The 22304-nt window shown below is 30.3% G+C and overlaps 2 protein-coding genes across 5 annotated transcripts; one reads left to right on the forward strand and one right to left on the reverse strand.

Annotated features, from left to right (window-relative positions):
- Positions 1–6417: 6417 nt before the first annotated feature.
- Positions 6418–12827, forward strand: LOC105772969 (uncharacterized). 2 transcript variants are annotated; one of them, XM_052628864.1, is made up of 13 exons: positions 6418–6931; positions 7277–7386; positions 7778–7847; positions 8181–8328; positions 8444–8581; positions 9030–9169; positions 9414–9461; positions 9950–10060; positions 10153–10334; positions 10409–10530; positions 10984–11060; positions 11149–11294; positions 12555–12827. In XM_052628864.1, exons 1-12 carry the CDS (start codon positions 6677–6679, stop codon positions 11272–11274), a joined length of 1527 nt encoding a protein of 508 aa, XP_052484824.1. In that variant the 5' UTR covers positions 6418–6676; the 3' UTR covers positions 11275–11294; positions 12555–12827. The 2 variants fall into 2 exon arrangements, with proteins under 2 accessions (XP_052484824.1, XP_012449963.1); XM_012594509.2 differs by lacking the exon at positions 12555–12827 and having other exon boundaries at positions 11149–11713.
- On the reverse strand, positions 12454–16661 carry LOC105772979 (chromatin remodeling protein SHL). 3 transcript variants are annotated; one of them, XM_012594522.2, is made up of 5 exons: positions 16430–16661; positions 15992–16337; positions 15394–15462; positions 14164–14299; positions 12454–12618 (listed from the first exon to the last, which is right to left on the reverse strand). In XM_012594522.2, the coding sequence occupies exons 1-5, from the start codon at positions 16500–16502 to the stop codon at positions 12511–12513; spliced, it is 732 nt and encodes a 243-aa protein (XP_012449976.2). In that variant the 5' UTR covers positions 16503–16661; the 3' UTR covers positions 12454–12510. The 3 variants fall into 3 exon arrangements, with proteins under 3 accessions (XP_012449976.2, XP_012449979.1, XP_052484828.1); XM_012594525.2 differs by lacking the exon at positions 12454–12618 and adding an exon at positions 12631–12854 and having other exon boundaries at positions 16430–16653; XM_052628868.1 differs by lacking the exon at positions 12454–12618 and having other exon boundaries at positions 14165–14325; positions 16430–16653.
- Between the last annotated feature and the right edge of the window lie 5643 nt (positions 16662–22304).

A 22304-nucleotide genomic window follows, 5' to 3' on the forward strand; every position in this document is an offset into this window, starting at 1 on the left:
TCTGTTGCTTCCTTATGTCTATGTATATGTGCATGTAGTTGATGATAAATATTCTCTGGCATACTGATTTCTAAACTTAGAGGGTATAATATATTTTGGTTATAGGTCTTCGGTGGTTTGAAATGTTATAGGAATCTTCTTCCTTTCATGGTCTATTTGCATTTTAATTTGAAGTGAGACAAAATAACTTGTCCTTTAGTGCAAACAAATGACCACCGCTTAAATTATTAGCTTTGATTAGGTCATTTTCGCTCTCTAATTATGAATATAATTAAAGTGTATTTCTTGCATGTGATTCTTTAGTTCTACTTGAATCTTGAACAAATATTTACATGCCATTCGATGATTGCGTTTAAGTCGCTTTAGTGTGGTTATTTTGGTGCGAATGGTGACAACGAATGTTCGAGCTTCTAACATTTCTTTCCTTCTTGTTAACTATGAATTTACTAATATGAATTACGTACTACAATTGAGACAGACTAGCATATATAGTTTTAAATGCCATACTATAGTAATAGTTGATTCAATCTAATACCGATGTGAGATAATAATTAATAACATCCTTAAAATGTAGGAAGATCTTCCTTCAAATAATTATTGCTAGCGTGGTTTTGCAGAGTCATATGAAAAGAAAATAGAGTCCATTTATTCTCTCAAACTCACTCGAACTTCCTTTCTTAATTATTTTATTCGCTTGTGGCTTGGTATATATCAATGTGCTTTGGCGTTGTCTATGTTATGAAATCCATGTATTACCTTCATCAATTTCTATTTAGTTGTAAATCAGACTTAAAATTGCTCCATGTAAAAATTGGACCTCATATTGTTGAATGAATTGCATGCTTATGCCCTTGTTATTTGTTATTTATTTTCTTTTGCTCGTGCTTTGGCTCGTTCTTTTGCTTAAAATGCGTACTGTCTGTTACTAGGTGGATTGGTGATTGACTGTGATTCCTTTGTAGGTATTGGATGTTACCTATCGATTTGCTCGAGACATAAATCGTTGGCAAGTGAATCTCTAGTTGCATTTCAAGAGGTATTTTATAGTTGCAATTCCAAGAATTGACTGTTTTTTTATGGTTTACTCCATAGTGTGAAAAAGTGATGTATTTCTTTTAATGAGAGGTTTGCGCGTAACTTCCTTTCTTAATAATAAAACTCCTCTTCTTCTTCTTCTTGTGTTACTTATTTATACATAAATATAAACAAATGATAACATTTATTTGCAATAATTTCCTTATTAAAATAAGATTCTATATTTGCTTAATTAAGTAAGGTCAACAAGCTTTTATATTCCATAAAAATTTATAACTTAAATTATTGAATTGTTTTTTAGGAAATTATTAAAAATAAAAAGAATTTTACAAAATGAATATACTTTAATAAATTATTTACTAAAAAAATTAAATTAGTATAAAAGTATTATTATTTATATCAAGTAAAATGAAATAATCTTTTTATAGAATTAATACAAATAAATAATTTCTAATTATTTATAAATTTTAAAATTAATTTAATTATAATATAAATTATTATTTATTTTTATTCGTATTTATTTATCCAACACCCAAATGTGGTAATAGAGTTTTAGTTTTGAGTAATCTACATTTGAAACAATTCCCAATCTCTCGTGTCGAAAACATGGCCGTTGGTTCGAAGGTCCAATATGATTCCCATTTATATACTCTCATTGGAAAATCTTTTCTCAACTCTCAATATTTCACAACAATGACATATATTTGAGTTAACATCATATCATTGGACATACCTGCATGTTTCTCGTCTATATCTTTGAAATAAGATATTTCATTAATTAAGTTCTATGTGTTAAATGAAAGAATTTTTTATTTTGGATAATTTTATAGGTATTTAATAGAGAGTAAATTCCATTTCTTTATTATATTTCATTTAAGATTATATTATCTTATCAAATAATCTAATTATATTCACTATGTAGTTTTAATTAATATACTAAACAAAATTTATAACTTAAATTATAACTTTTTTGAAAATCTAATTACGTTAATTAATCCATAATTTTAAACTATTACCAACTTAAAGGTGAATCCGTTAAAATCGTAATTAAATGAAGGGTTGAATGCTTGAAAGTGCTTCTAAAATTATGATTGAAAGAAAACAAATATTCATTGTTATTATGATTGATGTTGCTTCTAAAAATTCTTTAAAGAAAAATGTGGTTTGTTAATATTAAATTTGTAACATTGTTGTCAAAAATACGGTTAAGATTCTAAACTAGTATTGTTCATTTTTCTTTGATAGTGTGATATTGCTTTCTATTGAAGCGGCTTGTTTGATTGCTTCCTCCACCCACGCTTGAGCGTCTTCTTTTCACGCAATCACTTGTAAGTTCTTTGGCAATTAAATTATTTAATTTTAGTTTATCGTTATTGAAATTATGATTGGAGAAATGTGACCCTTTTAAATAAATTTGACAATATGGAACACATTAATATCTTGCAAGAATGGCTCAAATGCGCCTTTAATCGCACAAACTGTGAGGCGTAAAAGAATTGGAATTGCAGTGACAATATGGTTGGAAATTTGTAACATTGTCAGTTGGTTTATACTTACATTAGGTGCCATCGATAGCCTTCATACTTATAGACCAAGGATTAGGTCCTATATTTTAGATTTTTATGCACAACGGGATTATGTGAAAAGGCTTGTACATGCTAGTGACGAGACCTGTATTTCACAAGTTAGGATGAATAGATTTGCCTTTTTCAAACTATGTGAGATGTTACAAACGTTAGGGGGATTGAAGTCGTCAAGGCACATGCTTGTTGATGAGCAAGTTGCAATGTTTTTACATATCATTTCCCATCACCTTAAAAATCGAGTTATCAAGCATCACTTCAATAGGTCCGGGGAAGCTGTTAGCGAGATCATTTCATAGTGTTTTAAATCTTTGTCATACACTTACAAGATGTGTTATTTAAAAAGCGAGCCAATTAGCAGATTCTTGGACACAAGGTGGAAATGGTTTAAGGTATTGGAATAAGTTTTATATATAGCTTGTACATAATTTAGTTTATTTAGATTTAAATTTAGTATCCTAACTTAAGGTTTTATAACATGTGATATAGAATTGCTTAGGTGCTCTTGATGGAACCCACATAAAGATTAGGGTTCCAGCAGTTGATAAACCTAGATATCGAACGCGAAAAGGTGACATAGCAACAAATATGCTAGGTGTTTGTACACCTGAAATGCAATTTGTTTATGTTCTTCCGGTTGGGAAGGTTCATTGTCGATGGACGAGTTCTTGAGATGCCATTAGTAGGAGGCATGGACTAAAAGTTCCTCACGGTAAAGTGGATAGTTAGAGGACTTTGAATTATTCATTAAGATTAAACTTTCTTGGGGAATTAATAATTAAGAATTTTTTTATAGGTTGTTATTATCTAGTTGATGCTGGATACACAAATTGTGAGGGATTTCTTGCACCTTTTAGAGGACAACGTTATCATTTGAATGATTGGCGTCAGGGTTATCAGCCAAGTACTCCGCAAGAATTTTTTAATATGAAACATGCCTCAGCACGTAATGTTATTGAAAGATGCTTTGGGTTATTAAAAATGAGATGGGGAATACTTAGGAGTCCATCATTCTATCCTGTGAGGGTGCACAATAGGATAATTATTGCATGTTGTTTGCTCCATAATTTTATTCGAACCCATATGAGTATTGATCCTATTGAAGCGGAGATAGGAGAAGGATTACCTACTAATGTGGTAGATGACGATGAACCGAATATCGTCAATATTCATCCATCGGATGCTTGGGCTACTTGGAGGATGGAGCTAGCCAACCAAATGTTCGATGAATGGCAAGCATCTAGAAACTAGTTAGGTTTAGGAGAAAATTAGTTTGAGTTCATTTGTTTATGTTATTTTATGTATCTAGTTTGTGAAACTTTGGTGGTGTTTTGAGTTTTTGTATTGTACCAAACTTGTTGAAATATAATTTGATTTCTTTTCATTCATCATGTGTTATAATTTTATACAGTGTTGAGTTTTTTATTCATGATATTGAACTCAATTTTAATTTTATAAACTGCTCACCTTTTGATTCATGATATTAAACTTAATTTTAATTTGTTTTTTCTTAAGATAATTATGTCGGTGTTTGAATCAAATGTTCCTTCCCAATCATCTCGAGGATCCAAAAGGAAATGGGTTCCGAAGAAGATACAAGACCGGTTTCTGCATGGTGGACTTGCACAATGTTGGGACATTTAACGCCGATACGGGTTCAAAGCGGTTACTTAAACGAGTTAGAAAAATGTTAGAGAAGGCTTTACCCAATGCGATGTTGAAGGCAAGACCTAATATCGAGTCAAGGATTAGGTTCTTGAAAAGAGATTGGTCAATAGTGTATGACATGCTTAATGGCCAAAACAATAGCGGTTTTGGTTGGGACGACCATAAGCGGTCGTTGTTGTCAAGATGCGGTTTGGGACTCTTATTTAAAGGTAAGAATGAGTTCAACTCTTGATTATCCTATTCTTACCAAACTTATAACTAATATGATTTCCTCGTTTTATAGAGTCATAAAGAAGCGGTCGGATTCGGACATCGTAGTTTCCCTACTACGACCAACTTATCGCCATATATAAAAGATCGAGCGATGGGAAAGACGCTCAAACAAATTGACGTTCTTGAAGAAATAAATGTTGAGGATGTACCTTCTGCAGATATTAATAAAGACAGAAACGAATACTATGATTGCGATGCTAATGTCTCTTTGGATGACATGGATGTTTCTGCCACGGAGCCGCAAACAGACAAAAACCAAGGGGGTTCCTCATCTTCAAAGAGGAAAAAAAAGAATTCTGATGCAACTGGTCATTTTTCTTCTTCGCCATCGATCTCGCCACTTTATTGGCTGAAAACATGCGGGCCATTGGCAAACAAATTAGTAGGAGTATTGCCTCCGATGTGGTAGTTCACCAGGGCATCCAAGAAAAAGCGGCAAATTTATATCCAACCTTATGTGAAATAGAAGGTTTAACTGTGGATGAACGGTTTCAAGCATTGACTAAAATTCCAGATCATCCAACTCAAATGGTAGTTTTTATTTAGTTTACCTTCTGATGTACGGTTGGAATGGGTCAGAAGATTTCTTGCTAACCATTAAAATTTATGGTTTTGTTGATGACATTTTCGTAACTTTTTACATTTGTAATATTTGGGATGGTATGTCATATAACTTTTGATGTGACAAAAGCTGTATAACATTTGGATTGTGACATAGAATTTCATGAATCTCATTTAACCTTTTGTTAATATTCATTGTTATTATGTTTATGCAAAATACAATTCTAAAGTTATTTATTATCGCTAATATTTTTTATTGTAGAATAATTAACTTATTTGTTCCACAAATGATATTTTAGCACATTAAATATGTATTGCGTTTAATAATAATAAAGTATATTATAAATTATATTTAATAATAATTATTTAAATTATATTTTATAGTATTATATATTATGATTTTAGTAAATTCATATAAGAATAAGAATTTTATTTAATTATTTATTATTATTAAATTATATTTAATAATAATTATTTTAAATTATATTTTAGTATTATATATTATGATTTTATTAGTAAATTTATATAAGAATATTTATTAACAATTTTATTAAATTATATATTTTATTAAATTATATTTTATAACAATTATGTTAAAATATGATTAAATTATTTATTATTTATATTAATAATCTTATTAAAATTTAATAACAATAACAATAATCATCTACTTTAAAAAATTTCGCTAAGGGTATTCTAGTCATTTTAACTTTTTTCCTTATGCTATTACACCTCTATTCCATTCAACCAAACACAAGAATACCATTACGCTCTATTCCATTACATTCAACCAAACAAAAGAATTACCTATTACGCCTCTATTCCATTACGCCTCTATTCCATTACAGCGAACCAAACGCACTGTTAATCTCTATACTAGGCATACATTTTTTATTTAGTTGTATTTTAATTTGATTTATTTGAATTTATTAATTTTAGTTCTTATACTATGCCTTATCAATTTGGTTTTATTTTACTTTGATCAATTTTAATTTTTGTATTTATTAATTTTAATTTTATATTTTTAATATTAAAACTTTATTTATGAATTAAATAATAACTATTAAATCTATTAAGTGAAATAATATAGATTTTCATAGAAGTTAACATGGCATTACACAGTAATTTATTTACTGAATAAAATTTTAAAATAATAAAATTTAATTTAATAAATTTAATATTTTAAAAATTGAAAAGTATTAAGGATTAGAAATATACGTAGAGCTAAATCAGCTAATGTACATATAAAGTTAAAAAAAGGGAGCGAAGTGGGTAGTTTTTTAATGGGGGCGGGTATATAAAGGGCAAACTAGTAAAAAAGCTTAACTTCCTTGGTTTCTCTCAGTTTCATTTTGATTTTGGATTGATTTGATTTTCAGATCCAATTCCAAATTTCAAAGCATTAATTTCAGTTTTCCACATCACAAAGCGCCAAAAAGGTCTTCGCTTATTGTGTTTTGATTTTTGAGTATATACGTATATACTCCTTATCCCCCAGCTTAAACCCGAAGGCAGAGAACGGTCTTTGATGAAGCGGCGTCAGCAAGTTTAATAGAATGGCGGAAGTTACGAGCATGAACAACTGCTCCAAAGACGGCGGAGCCACCGAAGCTGTGACTAATAACGGCTGTACTATCAACGGTACCGGTAAGGATATGATTAAAGTCACTGTAAAGAAAGCGAATGTGAAAGATCCGGAAATTTTCAGTTGCTTGCTTCAACCGGCGAGTTCCGATTCAGATCTCGATTCAATCGGTGTTCGGCGATTTCTACTCGCTCGCAAAGCTGAGTCCGGTGTTCATCGCCGACTTGTAAGCTTTTATTTGTAGGTTTTACCTGCGGATCTGAGTTTTGAATTGTTGACTAGTATGATTTTGAGCTAGTTTTAGGGGAATTATGGAGCCAATAATGCGGGTTCAGTATTCTACTTGTTTGTATTGGAACGGAAGGTTTTAGGTTCATTTCTTTGTTGAAACACAAAGCAAAACAAGTTGTTTTTTCTAATTTCATTTTGCATTCACCGATTTTCCATGTTTTCACTTCATTCTAGGGTTTATTAACCTTCCATTTCATTTACAAAGAAGCGGTAAGCAAGAGTTTGTAGCTTTTATTTATGTTTTGTTTAAATTTATCTTTATTCGTTGATTGATGTGAAGGATTGGAGATGTAATGGAAAAGGTTATGTGGCCTATCGAAATTACATTCGTAGGCCTAGAAACTGGGAAAATTCACAAATACCAAGCTATCCAAGCACTCCTGGAAACAGGTACCTTAATTATCCAGAACTTGCATTATTTTTAACATTTGTTTATGGAGTTATATTTGATGCACTAACTGCATGTAATATATGCAGATCATAAAAAAATTTAAAATTAAATTCACTTATTTTTATTTCTAATTATGTGGAATCTTCTGGTTTACTGATAGTATATAGAATTATACACAATCAGTTCATCAAATATTACCCCCATGATCATTTGCTTCACGAAATGAGGCTATGAAAGTACCAATCGCAGTTGCATTTGTTAGATTGGATGAATGGTTAGGGTTAAAGATGTTTTATGAACAATCAACTGCTAATTTTGTGAGTTCTATTTTAAAGTTTTATGTTTTTATACAATTCTGACATCAGGGTAATTTACTGGTTGATGCATCAGTGGGCGATGGATGTTAACTTCAAGTCCACTCTCGCGTTTGTCCGAGGTGGAAAGCTGGAGCTCAAGCAAGGTAGGTACAACATTTGTTACGCAATTGGTACTTTCAATCAATTAGGGTATGTGATTATATTCTTAGTTTGCATTGCGCATTGCTGTCTGAATTCATTGAATAGTTCCTGTTCATTTTCTAATTGTTTTGATCACTTTCCAAGACAACTTATTCATCATGTTCTTGATGATGAAATGAAAGAACAGAATATTTTCTTTCCCATTATAAAGGGATTTCCTGCATGCCAAGAGCTTGAAACTTGTATGTTCTAATCTTGCAGTTAATATAAGACTTCAACCTTGATATATACAGGCTTTTAAAAGACATAGAAGAGTTTAATACTTTTCCTTGCAGGATTTACGGAGTGGTGCTCTGGCTTCAAACCATAGAACAAGTTTCAGCTCTAGCATTAGTGATAGTGATCACCCACGTGGACAAGGAGTTGAACCTGCATATTCTTTTGTAGGAATGCACTGCATCTTTGATCAGTGCAAATCAGCTGGTACCTTTATTGTAAATCTTGAATGCAATCTACAGTAGTTTCTTCTCTGTCATGCTATTTTGAGCAGTGAATTTCAATCTTTTAAAACTGAAGCGATCACTGGTCTTATATGTAGTTACGGTTTTGAAGTTCGGGCACATGAGTTCTGATCTACTTGCATATGGGGCTTCAGATGGGACTTTAACAGTTTGCAATGTCTCTGACCCCCCTACAGTTATCAATCAATTAAAAGGGCATTCAAAAGATGTCACAGGTTGGATTTACTGGTATTGTATCTGTAGTCTTTCTTATAACTTAGACTAAAGTATATGTATCTGTGCTGCCTGCTAATGTCTTTCATTTACTGAGATCATGGTCAACTTCATGTGTGGGTTACTTGCTCCATTTGACTTCCTTTATTTTATTTTTGGAGTTTCTTTGGAAATTGAACTAGATCGGCATGATTTTAGGTATAGATATTCACTTGATAGAAAATGAATGCTAGTTTACACTCATTAATACTTGTTTGATTACTCGTGTAATAACATAAGGAAAAAACTTTACATACATAACTTTTTTTATTTAAAATGGATGCTAATTTGCATACTACATTATTGTTATTCGTATTAAATTTCTAGATATCAGTAACTAGGATTGAATTTTATTTTGATAACGATGATTTGTATCTAGTTTTTATTAATTATGTTTCTGATTATTCTCAGATTTTGACTTCTCTTCAAACAATCAATATATTGCATCATCATCAGCAGATAAGACTGTGCGAGTATGGGAATTATCAAAAGGCCTTTGCATACGAGTAATATATGGAGTCTCTCCACAATTGTGTATTCGCTTTCATCCTGTGAGTACATATCATCAGCATTAATAAGTCGTCTCATTCAGGCCAAGGAAATTTTATATGGTTATTTATTCTGCATTTTCTTTTTATCTGCCATAATCTTGAAACAAATTCTGTTCCAACCTAATTTTAATTGAGGCCGCAACGAAATCGTTCTGTCTAATGTAACTATAATGTGTATCTTTAAGTTTAGTTCGGGTTTAACTGTCTACTAAATTGTTTTTATATTTTCATTTCTTGGCCACAGGTAAATAACAACTTCCTTTCAGTTGGCAATGCAAATAAAGAGATTACTGTAAGTACTGCAAGTCTTTGCTTTCTCAATTTATAGCTCTTGACAACAAAGTGGAAAATAACCCGTTGATAATCTCAAGTCAACTTAATGAGCAATTACTGCAGTTGATTTAATATGTTAAATTGTGAAGATTATAATCATCACATTCAGAGTCTAGATATGTTAGCAAAATGCATTGCTTCTTTCTCACTGATTTGTTTTGTGAATTTTGATGTTTAGCTTGTGGTACGAGACAGGCCTCTGCCTGTTTAAAAATCCATGATGAAATAGCCAGTTGGCTGCTTCCATATATTTTAATCTTCATTCACTTTGTACTTAGTTGTACATCTGTATGTGTTTGAATTTTCTAAGCTCTCGTATTTACGCTTTCAAAAATTAGGAATCTAAACTTCTGTCAGTTGTCCACAGCAACTAAAACTGCATATACTTATCTACTTCAATCGGTTCCATCATTTAATTGATAGCTTCCTTTTTTTTCTGTACACCAGGTGTTCAATTTCAGCACGGGGAGAGTTATTGCCAAATCCATCTTCGATAGTGAGGTTACCTCAATGGACCATGATCATACGGGTCATCTCATTTTCTGTGGTGATGCACAGGTATCTTTCCATGTGTCGATATCGTAATCGGAGAATCAAAGAAATTTGTTAATAGTCTTTACAGGAAGTTTCTAACGAGATAACATTTGTAGGGATGTATATACTCTGTAACTATGGACTCCCACACAGGTGCGTTATCCCGTTCTCATCGTTATAGAAGTAGCAGTAAACAGAAATTTCCGATCACAACCGTGCAGTACCGAAGTTTCTCGTTACTGGCTGGTGGCCCAGTGTTGCTGACATGCACTAAAGATGGAAGTCTTTCTTTCTTTAGGTTCGTTAAGAACACTATGCCTTCTACTTCCAGTCTTTATGTCATGTAACTGAAATAGTATGCTCGCATTGCAGTGTTGCTTTGGAAGTAGAAGGTTATTTGACCCTGCGTTGCTCACTTAAATTAACTCCGAGAATACACAGTATTCGAGCATCCTTCTGCCCTCTGCTTTCCCTCAATAAGGGAGAATATATAGGTTTGTATCTCCCAACTTAATTGCCACTTACAAGTACGGATGTAAATGAAATACTGGTGCTCGCAAATTATTCGAGTTTGACTCGAAATTTTTTTTAACTCTATTCGGTACTTATCAAGTGAGCTCAAGCTATCAGTCAAGCCGAATTCGAGCTTAATAATACTTGACTTGAACGGCTCGCAAGCCTTATCGAGCTTGTTATATTACCCTTAATGCATATCATTAACTTTAAGCTTAGTTATCGAGCCGAGCTCAAGCTTGAGTACAAAAATTGGTAAACGTGCTTAATTGAGCTTGAGCTTAAAAGTAGATGTTCAATTGAGCTCGGCCCGAGTATCGAGCTTGAGCTGGACAATATTCGGGCTCGGCTCAATTACACCCCTACTTACAATACGACTTCATTCTCAAATCATGTATATCATTTCTGACATTATGTTGTTTCGTGCTGTGAAGTTGCTGGGAGCGAGGATTCAAATGTCTATTTCTATGATTTAACTCGACCGAAACATACATGTGTAAATAAGCTGCAGGTTATACTCTCTCGAGTACTAGTGGATAACTTGTTCGAAACTTCTTTGCTAATGTACTGTTAACAATTTGAGTAATTGATGTCCGCAGGGTCATCGTTTTCCGGTTTTAGTAGTAGCTTGGAATCACGGGGAGAACTTTTTGGCTTCAGCAGACCTGTACGGCGTCGTTATAGTATGGAAGAGAGCAAAAACAAGTTATAAAGGCAATATATAAACATTATACAACGATATAAGGTAAAAAAAACTCTCAAACACATACATCATATAGATGCATTAAATTGAACAAGGAAAATCGGCTTTATTCGCTCAGTTTGATCATTCTTTGTTTATTTCATTTGAGTATTGAATTGTTCCTATGTTTCATTGTCTGCCATTGATGAGTAAGCCGTGTGATCATTGTTCGACTCAAATTTTTAGTTCATTATATTTTTCTTTTAATTACATGTTGAGGAAATTTAGGGGGGAGAAAGGCCCAATTGCTACAAACTTGGGGTAGACCAGATGGGGGGGGGGGGATGAAAAGCATGTAGATTAGTTTATGCTCTGCTTCTTTCTGTAATTTTAGCCACCGCGCCAAAAATTGTAGAATTACATTGTTATGAATTTGATTTCTTTTTATTATTTGTGATTGATTGTGGGTCCAAAAACAGTCATTAGTTATTCATTCATTTATCGCGTACTATGTTTGTTGTGCTTAGGTGTATCTTAAGAGGTAATATGGTAGTTACTCTTATCGTCTTATATTAATCGTTGGGCTCAGGTGTTAATGAAAACAAGTTTAGACTAATTCAACAAGTGATATAAAAATTTAGATATATGTTGATGGGCCTTTCCGGTAAGTCTTCAACCTGTCATTCGTCGGGGATCCCCAGTGCCTATAATGGCAGATTTAGTAAAGTGGGAGTGCCTTGTCAAGATGGACCATGTGATCACTTACCAAGGGGATGTGAACATTCACGCTAGGTAGCATTTAAATCCATGCTTTTAAACAACATCAATGGGCATCTATCCTACGGTTTGATTAACCTAATTTCTTGATGCATTTTCATTCTTTTTGGAGAAGTTTTCAAACTGATGAATCCCTTAACAAATCGGTATTATTCTTACTCTCAACTTTGTGAAAAGTTGAGTTATTGAGGTGACAAGTTCGATAAAATGAAAGCACCTCTTTGAAATATATCGTGCATGTACATATTTGAATTATTCATGGATCTAGTTTAGGGTTTAGTGTTCATATTTCAGGTCGAGTCGGACTTAGGTAAATATAAAATATGTTAATATTATGCTTAGGTTTAGCTCGACTTGCCCATGAGCACTTTTAATTTGAATATATGACATCAATGGGCATCTATATCATCGCTTGATTAACTATATTAAAACCAACCCAGTAAAATTAAAAAATTATAATATTATAAAATATAAACTTTTAGTTATTGCATTTAATTTTAATTTATTTAAAAAAAATCACTTTGTATTTTTCTTCTCTCTCCTCAGATGTTAAATCCTTGCCTCGGTAAAGAATGCGAAATTTGAACTTCGACATATAATCACTGCACGTCTGCACCAAAGGTAGAAACGGTGAAGTTTTATTTTACATACAATACAACCTTAATTTACAAACCAGATACATACATATCGCATAAAAAAAAAAAAAAAACCATTGAGGTTTTCAAACCGGCTAAGTCAGTCTCAAACTCAACCATCGTGGTAAAAATTAAAACTATCGTATCTCAACTAAAACACTAGGTTTATGTACTTTCTTTTTCACCTCCGTCGTCGTTTTTTTGCATCCACCTAAGTCACAATGTTGATGTTTAAAGGTTAATAACAAATACGTAGTAACTAAACTACTAATACTAAAATCATTTCATGTAGATCTGCAGGTATAATTAAGTTAAACCGAGCTCAAATATTGGTAAACTCAATCTCGAAATTTAGAGTTAGATACTTAAGCTTGATTGCACATCTATTTTTAAGCTCTAACTCAACTCAAGATATAATCAAGTTACTTGAGCTTGAGTTTTACTAGGCTCATTTTTCAATTTCCATATTTAACCTCAAAACTCAAGCTCAATTAAGTTTGTATATATTCAAGCTCGGGCTCAACTCGATAATAAGCTTAAGGTTAATAACATATATTAAGGCCAATAATGCAATTTGATAATATGAAATTATTAAAAATGAAAATAAGGCCCGTGAAACGTCAAAAGTAAGTATTATTGAACTTTAATCCAACTCAATGATGAGTTCAAAGAGGTATCTATTTAATAGAGCATCAATATCTCATTTAAATCTCTAAATTGCGCTATCCATTAGGTCTAAAACTAGTCAATTCATGTTTCGAAACATTTTATTTTGGATTGATATCATTAGGGCTTGAGGAGATGTTTCTAGGATGAGTCATTATGAGTTGGGTTAAATTCAATTCAAGTTCAACTCATTTTGAATTACTAGTTTGGGTTATTCTAGCTAGAATTTTTTCAAGTTTGGGTTGAACCCATATTCAAGCCGTTGACTTTTATGTTCAAATAGAATCAGAATCGATTTGGGTTCAAATTGATAAAGTTTGGTCGAAATTGTTAACCCTACAATCCCTAACAATGTTCAACGACATGATACATTCTCTTTATACACTCTTTCCCTTTGGTCTAGGTTAAGTGTAAGTATCGAAAGATCATATTTTTCACACTTACTAGACATGGTATTTGAATCTGATACTTAAAAAAAAGGAAATGGTTAAAATATGTCATAAGTCCACATAATCTTCATAAATTTGAAATTTAGTCCTTGTGCTTTTATTTCTAGACATTTAATTCCTCTACTTTTCAGATTTCAAAACTCAAGTCCAACTGTTAATACTATTTTTGTAATTACATGGCTATCATCAAAATGCAACACAGACAAATTTAACCGTGTTAACAGTTGGATTTAAATTTTGAAATATGAAAAGTAGGACTTAAATTTTAAATTTAAGGATTTATGGCATATTTTAACCAAATTTCAAAATAAGGATTAATTTTTAAATTTGTGAAGAGTAAAAGGACTTATGGGATATTTTAACCAAAAAAAATTATAAGACTAGAAGGAATTAGGAAATTGCTACCTTTGTATCCAAGTCTACGGAAGAGGCAAGGGAATTCTGCAACTTCTTCGGATCATCGGATAAACAAGTTTCACAAAAATAGTGATCGAGTAATTTCACCTCTTCTGCTGTCATTTCTATACAAGCAGGGTGAAACCTGAATCAAAAGTGCATTCCCACATACTACATAAATTTAAGTGTTAATAAAGGAGCCTTTCAATTATAGTGTAGAATAAATAGGTGGAAATGTTGAGTAAACACAATGAAGCAATGATACTACATCGACGTATCATGTCCCGTAATTAAAATTATATGAAAATGTAACTAAATCATTAATACGTCACACAAGTAATTAAATTAAGAAAATTTATGTCAGCTACTAAATTTGGTTATTAATGTAATAACATGAGAAAAATACTAACACAATCAAAATCAAAATCCATTATAGTCATCTTGGAGAAGGAGCCGTACAAAGCAGTGATATTGCGTCAGCATATATTATTTCCACTTAAATCATGTAATTAAAATTATATGGAAAGTCAACTGAATCATTAATAAATCATATTCGTAATTAAAAGTATTCAGCCAAAGCATTTATGATTCGGCTAACTTTTCATACAGTTTTGATTATTTAATGTGATTTGAGTGAAAATAATATACGTAATGTAATTGTTCTATACAATCATTTCTCGTGATCTTATTATTGCATAGAAGATAAATATTAAGGTTACATTTGGTTATTAGTATAATAACATAAGGAAAACGCTTATTTAATACACATGTATTAAAATAGATAGACTTAAATTAAAAAATAATTATAATAAATTTAAATTTGAAATTAGAAGGATGAGTAAAAATTTTTGTAAAAATAAGACCACTTTAAGCAAAAGTTTTCTTCCTTTTACCAAAAGTAAATCATGAGAGTAACTAAATATTACTAATTTAAATTAATTTATTACTTAATGAAAATAATAATACTCAGAAAAACGTAGCACAAACGAAGCAAAGAAATGCTAAATTGGATGAAAATTTTGAATTGGATTTTAATATTATGGAATCCGATGTTTTCACAGCAGCCCAAAAATATTGGAGGGTAATATATTCATACTCGCAAGCATATTTTCTTACTCAAGTTTAGATATATTCAAATATTAATAAGAGAAATAAAAGCCAAAACTCTATATATATATTTCAAGAAAACAATAGTAGCTAAAAAGGTATTATGGAAATATTCCCAAGCATCCAACTTACCAGTCACTGCAACCTTCACACTGAACCATAAGATCATCAGGATTGTAAGGCATCTCACATTTGCAATAACTGCCCACATTAAGTTCAATTTTAATTTACATTTGCAATAACTGTGACATTTAAGTAGAACTTTTATTTTAACAACCTAACATATTTGAATTTAAAGAAAATAAATGTATTTATTGAATGAACGACAATTAGCAAATTAATATTTAACATTCTCCCCAAACATCAAACTCGTAAGATCGTATCTAAATATGCATGCTAAGGATCAACATTTCTTAAATTTTTCTTGCCTAAACCTAAAAATTAAAAGAAATCAGAACAAACGGAGCTCAAAATATAACCTATAACTGTTCTAAACATAAATTAACCAAAAAACTAAGCATAGAAAACTTTAATCATTTCCTTTTAGTCAATGTATGAACCTAATCTTAGTCGAGGGATTAAGTAATCAAAACATCATTAGACAAAATTCACCAAAAAATTATCATTAAGTCACTAGTTATAATGTGTGAACCAAATTAATAAGTATCCACTCAGAAATCAGGTCATGAATTAAAAGTAAAAATTAATGGAAGAAGAAGAGGGAACGTACACGGCGACGCGATCGGGGTTGAAAGCACCGGTGGCGGAATTGTATTCGAAACGACAGAAGAAATCGTCGTTTCCAACGGCGTCAAGCTTTGTATAGCTTTTGAAGCTATGGACCGTACACTTCGCTTCGATCGTATCAGCGCTTTGCACATCGTAATGATCAGACAAGAAAACCTCCTTAGAACCATGGAACTGTCTCCTCCCTCCGATCGACTCCTCCGGCCGATAATACCACCTCACGTGCACCTTCACGTTTCCACCACGTGCGTCCGCCTCGATCCGTTCGATTCTCGCCACGTATTGCGGTTTCGATCGCTCCGCCGGTCGCATCAACACACAATCTCCCGCTATCAATCACCGCCACAACTTTTAAAACACACACACAAAAAGGGGGGGGGGAGGGGAATAAAAGCTCATCATCTTAGTTCTTTAGTCTTACCTTTAATTGTTTTGTTGATGTTCCTGAGTGTATAAGAATCGAGAGTTCTCCTTGGAGCTTTGCCTTTGGCCATGGCGAAGCAATTTTCTTCAGATAAACAGAGATTTTAAAATGACACAAAAAGAAAATTTTCAAAATATCATACTAATTATTTAAAATTTTTATTTACTTTCTGTTTTGGCGGGGAGTTTAGATTCAGTGTTTCTCGGAGGTATGGTGATACAGTGATTTTGGGGGTTTAATCTGCGTTGGATGGGTTTTTAAAGGGACAAAATTGGAATTAAGTAAAAGTTTGAGGGTTTTAAGGAAAGTAAAAAATGAAGGATAAGTGAGGATCCACGTCATCGGGTGATTAGATTTGGGAAGGAGCGTGTGGATGCGGTGACGTTTCACGTCATGCGGATATGGGAGTTTGAGATTTGGTGCAACCAGATTTATTTTTACAAAGTGCTGTTCTTCACTCTGTTGTTATATAGAAAATTCATTACAAGATTTTTTTTATATCGAAAGTTTAATGAATAATGAGTATGTAAAAGGGCAATAAAAAAGGAAATTGATTTGATAGTGGTGATGTCGGTGTATCGTGTGGATGGGGTGGTATACAAGTGTTGACTTTTGCACCAGATAAATTTGTTTTGACTTATTATTTTATTAAATTGGACTTTATTGCATCAAATTGATTCGAATATAAAAATTAAATCAGTTTTTGAGTAAATTATTTAAAAACGATATAAAATAAGAAATTGAAAAAAAATCAACAATTCAATCAATTAAATTAATTTCATAATTTTTAAAATTGTTATTATTTTTATAAAATTTTACCATTTATTTAATTATTACTAAACCAATGATTAAAATTATTGAATCAAAATTAATAATTTAATTGATTCAACCGCTATTTCAATATTAAAACATTGGTCCAAAATTGACAAAAGATGAATAAAACAAGAAATTGATTAAAAGTGTTTTTATAAAATAACAAATATTGTTTTAAAATTTTTTAGTATTTTAGTATAAAAACTTTAAAAATTAATAAATGTTGAGTGTAGTAATAAAACAGATTACATTTTAAAGAGGAACACTTGTCCAAACCTTAAAATTAACATTATTGAAATAAACAATTACGAATCTTAAATTTAAATCATAAATGGACCTAAAGAATGCTAAGGAAAACTTAAAATAAATTATTGTATAAAAGTTGCTAGCTTTTATAAAGTAAAACTATACTTTTAAATCTAAAATTAATTTTTATGTATTTTTACCTAATTATTTTGTAAATTTTATGTGAAGGATACCAAAAAATTAAAACTTAAATAAATTATTGTGCAAAAACTGCTCCTTTGTAAAAAGATTTTTTTTGTTTTAAATCTACAATTCATTTATACATATATTCCTTTTACCAAATTCTTTTATAAATATAAATTTATAATTCACATATTGAATCGCATAATTTAATATGAATAAAATCGAATAATATATAAGTGGTTAAAATATATCTATCAATTTTATGCTTAAAATTGTGAGTCACATCCTATGGACTTAGAACTAATGTTGGTTTTTGTTGTTTGAGCAAGAGTTGATTTCTTATTCGGTTTAATCGTGTTTTTTAACATTAATTTCACTATAAATATTTACAATATTTTTTTCTTTTTGATATCATGTTTAAAATTTTTCATAACTCTTCTCTAACCCTTAAATAAGATAATAATACACTTCAACACACTCGAACTCAAGTCCTTCTATACTGACAACAATATTAATACCAATCGAACTAAGATTCAATCGACTAATCTCATTATTTTTTGTCATTGTCGTTTGTGCAATTGTGCTTAGTGATTTGTGACCATCTTCATTTGGCAATCTATCCCTCTATTATTTAATGATAGGTTTGGATAAGCAGTGCGTTTACCTACGGTCAGTATAAAAACAACGTTGGTAATGAGATTAAATACTATCGCGTGAGACAAAAAATAAGCTAAACGCACCTCACCGCTTATCGAAACCCACCTTAAAACAAATACTATTATTGTTAGCTTTGATTTATATTTTAAACTTCTGTTGTTGTATCGATCTTTACTTATTCGACCTAAATAAAAATTACACTTAAAAAGCCTGAGATTTTATTCAAAAAAAAAAAAAAAAACTTAAGTTCATTAAAATTATTTTTATTGTGATTTAATCCAATTTGAATTAAATAACGCTATTCATCCTATACCCGAATTTATAAGTTATGAAATAATTTAGTAAGCGCATAAGTTAATACGAAATATTACTAATCGAATCAGTAATTTCTTAAATTGCAATGAAAAACAAACCCTTAAAATCAGCACGTATATAACTAATGTACATAACCTGATAATAGTATATATATATATATACTTTTTATGTTATCCATGCTCGTGTTTAATATATATATTCCAATATGAGTGTGTAAAAAATTAGATTATATTTAACCAGAGTTCGAGAAACATAAATTAAATGCCGATGTAAGGTGAATTGCAATGCGCTCTACTGGATACTCTTTGACATGGATAAGGCATATAGTGATGGTGATGATGATGCATTTCCTTTGTTTTTGGATATTTCTTTCTTTTCTTAGCATTGGGATGTTCTTGTTTTTTCAGATCCTCGACGTTACGAACATCTAAAATGCACGTAAATGATTGAGATTTTCCGGAATAATACATTGATAATCCTGGCCTGTTTAGAGTATAGTTGAATCAAAATTACCGAATAAAAATATTCATAAAAAATAATAATTAGATATAAAAAGAAAAAAGAAAAAAAATTACTTTTGTGGAAGATTGTTCCTCAAAGATCCCATGTCAAAGTGCCTCTTTTCACTTTGATTCTCCATTATTCGAATGTATGAAAACCTCTATATGTTTCTGGGGATTTTATATGAAATTTTGTGTTTAGGAAATAGGTAACCTAAAAGGTTTTTTTATTAATGATTTATTTTTCTACAAATATGGATTGCTTTGAATTTTTCTTTTTGATTTTGGGGGAAGGAAAAAGATAAAAATTGATATCCCCATGATCGTCTAAACTCCTCTTGTCCATTCAAAAGGTTAAATGAATTTCTCAAAGGAAAAAAAAAACTTCCTAATTGATCATATAGCCTGTTTTTTCCAATTTATTAATAGGTCTAATTTGAATAGAAAATTATCGATTTGGTTCAAAATCAAATGAAAATAAATTTATATTCATTTCAAATTAAGCTTAAATTTAAAAAAATTGCTAATTGATTTTTGATTCGAAATTGATGAGTTTCTCTAAACAGAGAGTTGGGGAGTTATAATGTGAAGTATTTCAAAATATTGAATTTATTACAATATTGTTATGTTTTTAATAAATTATTGAATTTTATATATATATATATATATTTCAACATTAATTTCATTATAAGTTCTTAACATATATACTTTTTTATATAATATCTAGAATTACCCGTAGTCTCTCCACAACTCTTAAATAAGAGGATAATGCGTTTCAACGCACTCAAACTCACGACCTTTTACATTAACAACAATACTAATACCAATAAAATTAAAACGTAATTAATATGAATTCCTTACACTTTAAATTGCTAAATTTCTTACCGATAGCTCATGAAATGCTTATTTTAGAAAGCTATTTTATATAAATTTTTAATTGAGTTTCTAAAAGGAAAATGCAGTATTATCAATTGGTCATTAGTTTGTTTGGGCTTTTGTGCAAATTTTGAAATTTTCAATCTATAAGAAGATTAAGATAGTATTTCTTCCGTTTGCTAACTACTTAGGTAACCAGAGTTAGCATAATTGTTTTTACTCGTGCGGTGCATTAGTTGATTGTGTATATGTTAATTAAATATATGGTAAATTATAAAAATAGTAACTTTTGTTTCTCATAGGTTGCATTTTAGTCACTTATGTTTAAAATGTTACGTTTTAGTCACTTACGTTAATGCGTTGTAATATTTTAGTCATTAAGCCGTAAATTTCCATTAACGATGTAACAGTAAGCTGATGTGGCACGCTAAATCATCATTTCAAACAAAAATTTCAGGTTAAATTATACAAATGATCCCCATATTTTTTTCGTTTTGAGCAGTTTTTTTTCTTCTCCGTTTTCTAGTCTTTTATGCTTCTCCCTCTATTTTCCTTCTTTTTCCATCTCTTTTAACATAAAAGAAAAAAAAATTGCTCAAAACGAAAAAAAATATGGAGACCAATTGTATAATTTAACCTAAAATTTTTGTTTGAAATGATGATTTAACGTGCCACACCAGCTTACCATTACATTATTAATAACAATTAACGGCTCAGTGACTAAAATGTTACAACACGTTAACATAAGTGATTAAAACGTAACATTTCAAACATAAGTGACTAAAATGTAACCTAAGGGAAACAAATGTGACTATTTTGGTAGTTTACTCTTAAATATATTATATTCTATTGTTGAAATCTAGATATAAAATTTATATAGAGAGATTGATTATATTTATTAATTAAAATATAGTGAAATAGTGAAAAGCTTTATTTTTATAATTACATTTTATTAAATTAGTTCATATATAGTTTTTAAATTTTTTTAGATTTCACAAATAATATATTTATGGAATTAAAATATAGTAATTAATAAAATAAAATTTTAAAAATAGTAATTGATATTACAACCATTTTAAAAATAACATTTGATAAATAATAGTATTGTTAATCTCACAAATTAAAGCATATTAATCTCACTATAGGGTTATATCATATCTGCTCTGTTTTCGATACTATGCCTAGAACTACTCATAGTCCCTTCCTTATCTTTAAATAGGCGAATAATGTGCTTCAGCGCACTTGAACTCACGTTCTCCTACACTGGCAACAATGTTAATGCTAATTGAACTTAAAACTCAATCAAACGTATAAATTTTTTAAAATATTAATATTAGTTTATGCATTAAAAATAATACAAACTAGTTATTAACGTGTGTAATAACTTAATTTCGAATGCAGTGACATTTGGTCGGAATTTGAAATTTATCAATATCGAGATTATATATTTCAACATAGTTTTATATTTGGAAAATGCATTAATGCAAAAATGTGATTAAGTTTACATAATCTAAATTAGATTAAAATTTTATTGAAAGTATAAATTTAAATATTGATACGTTTTTTTTTTTAATTTTATTTAAGTAAAATTGAGTTCCATCTTTGTAACACAATCATAAACTTTGCTTATCAATGAGCTCTTTGTTTCAATAATTAAGATTTTAAATAATTCAAGATTATTTGAAAATTATTATTATTTATTAAACAATTTCATTATAGGTTCTGATCATATTTGTTGCTTTTTACACAATATTCAGAACTACTCATAACCCTCAACCCATAAATAGAATGATAATACACTTTAGCGTATTCGAACCCACGTTTTCTTACACTGACAACAATATCTATATCAATCGAGCTAAGACTCGATCAATTTATTCAAGTTAAATTATATTTTAATAAAATATAATTCAATTTCTTATATGCCCCTGATTTAAAATATATATCAAGAAGTCATAACTAAGTATGAAATGATTAACTAATATAAATAACAACGGGGATGAAATTGAACGGATTCAATTACAATTGGAGGCTAAACAGCATAATTTGCAAACTATGAAAGATAATATCTAAAAAGGCTTAATTGAGCAGGAGGTACCTAATTTATTGGGTTTATTTGAGTTAGATACCTAAACTATTTTTTATCGATTCGAATACGTAAACTTTGATTGCGGTTAGTACCGTTAAAAAAAAGTCAACCAATCAAATTTTACCAGATAGTCAATCATTAAAATATAATTATAAAGTTGAGGGACTAAAGATTAATTAACCCAAACTGAAAA

Source organism: Gossypium raimondii, chromosome 1, assembly GCF_025698545.1.
Source record: "Gossypium raimondii isolate GPD5lz chromosome 1, ASM2569854v1, whole genome shotgun sequence".
In the NCBI taxonomy this organism is placed as follows: Eukaryota; Viridiplantae; Streptophyta; class Magnoliopsida; order Malvales; family Malvaceae; genus Gossypium; species Gossypium raimondii.

What these genes read in the sequence shown, in the direction of transcription:
- LOC105772969 (XM_052628864.1), top strand. Translation starts at nt 6,677, where the DNA reads ATGGCGGAAGTTACGAGCATGAACAACTGCTCCAAAGACGGCGGAGCC. An exon ending in TTTTCTGTGGTGATGCACAG is followed by an intron (nt 10,061 to 10,152) that starts GTATCTTTCCAT and finishes TAACATTTGTAG; the next exon opens with GGATGTATATACTCTGTAAC. An exon ending in GGAAGTCTTTCTTTCTTTAG is followed by an intron (nt 10,335 to 10,408) that starts GTTCGTTAAGAA and finishes CTCGCATTGCAG; the next exon opens with TGTTGCTTTGGAAGTAGAAG.
- LOC105772979 (XM_012594522.2), bottom strand. Translation starts at nt 16,502, where the DNA reads ATGGCCAAAGGCAAAGCTCCAAGGAGAACTCTCGATTCTTATACACTC. An exon ending in CATCAACAAAACAATTAAAG is followed by an intron (nt 16,338 to 16,429) that starts GTAAGACTAAAG and finishes GGTGATTGATAG; the next exon opens with CGGGAGATTGTGTGTTGATG. An exon ending in AACCCCGATCGCGTCGCCGT is followed by an intron (nt 15,463 to 15,991) that starts GTACGTTCCCTC and finishes TAATGTGGGCAG; the next exon opens with TTATTGCAAATGTGAGATGC.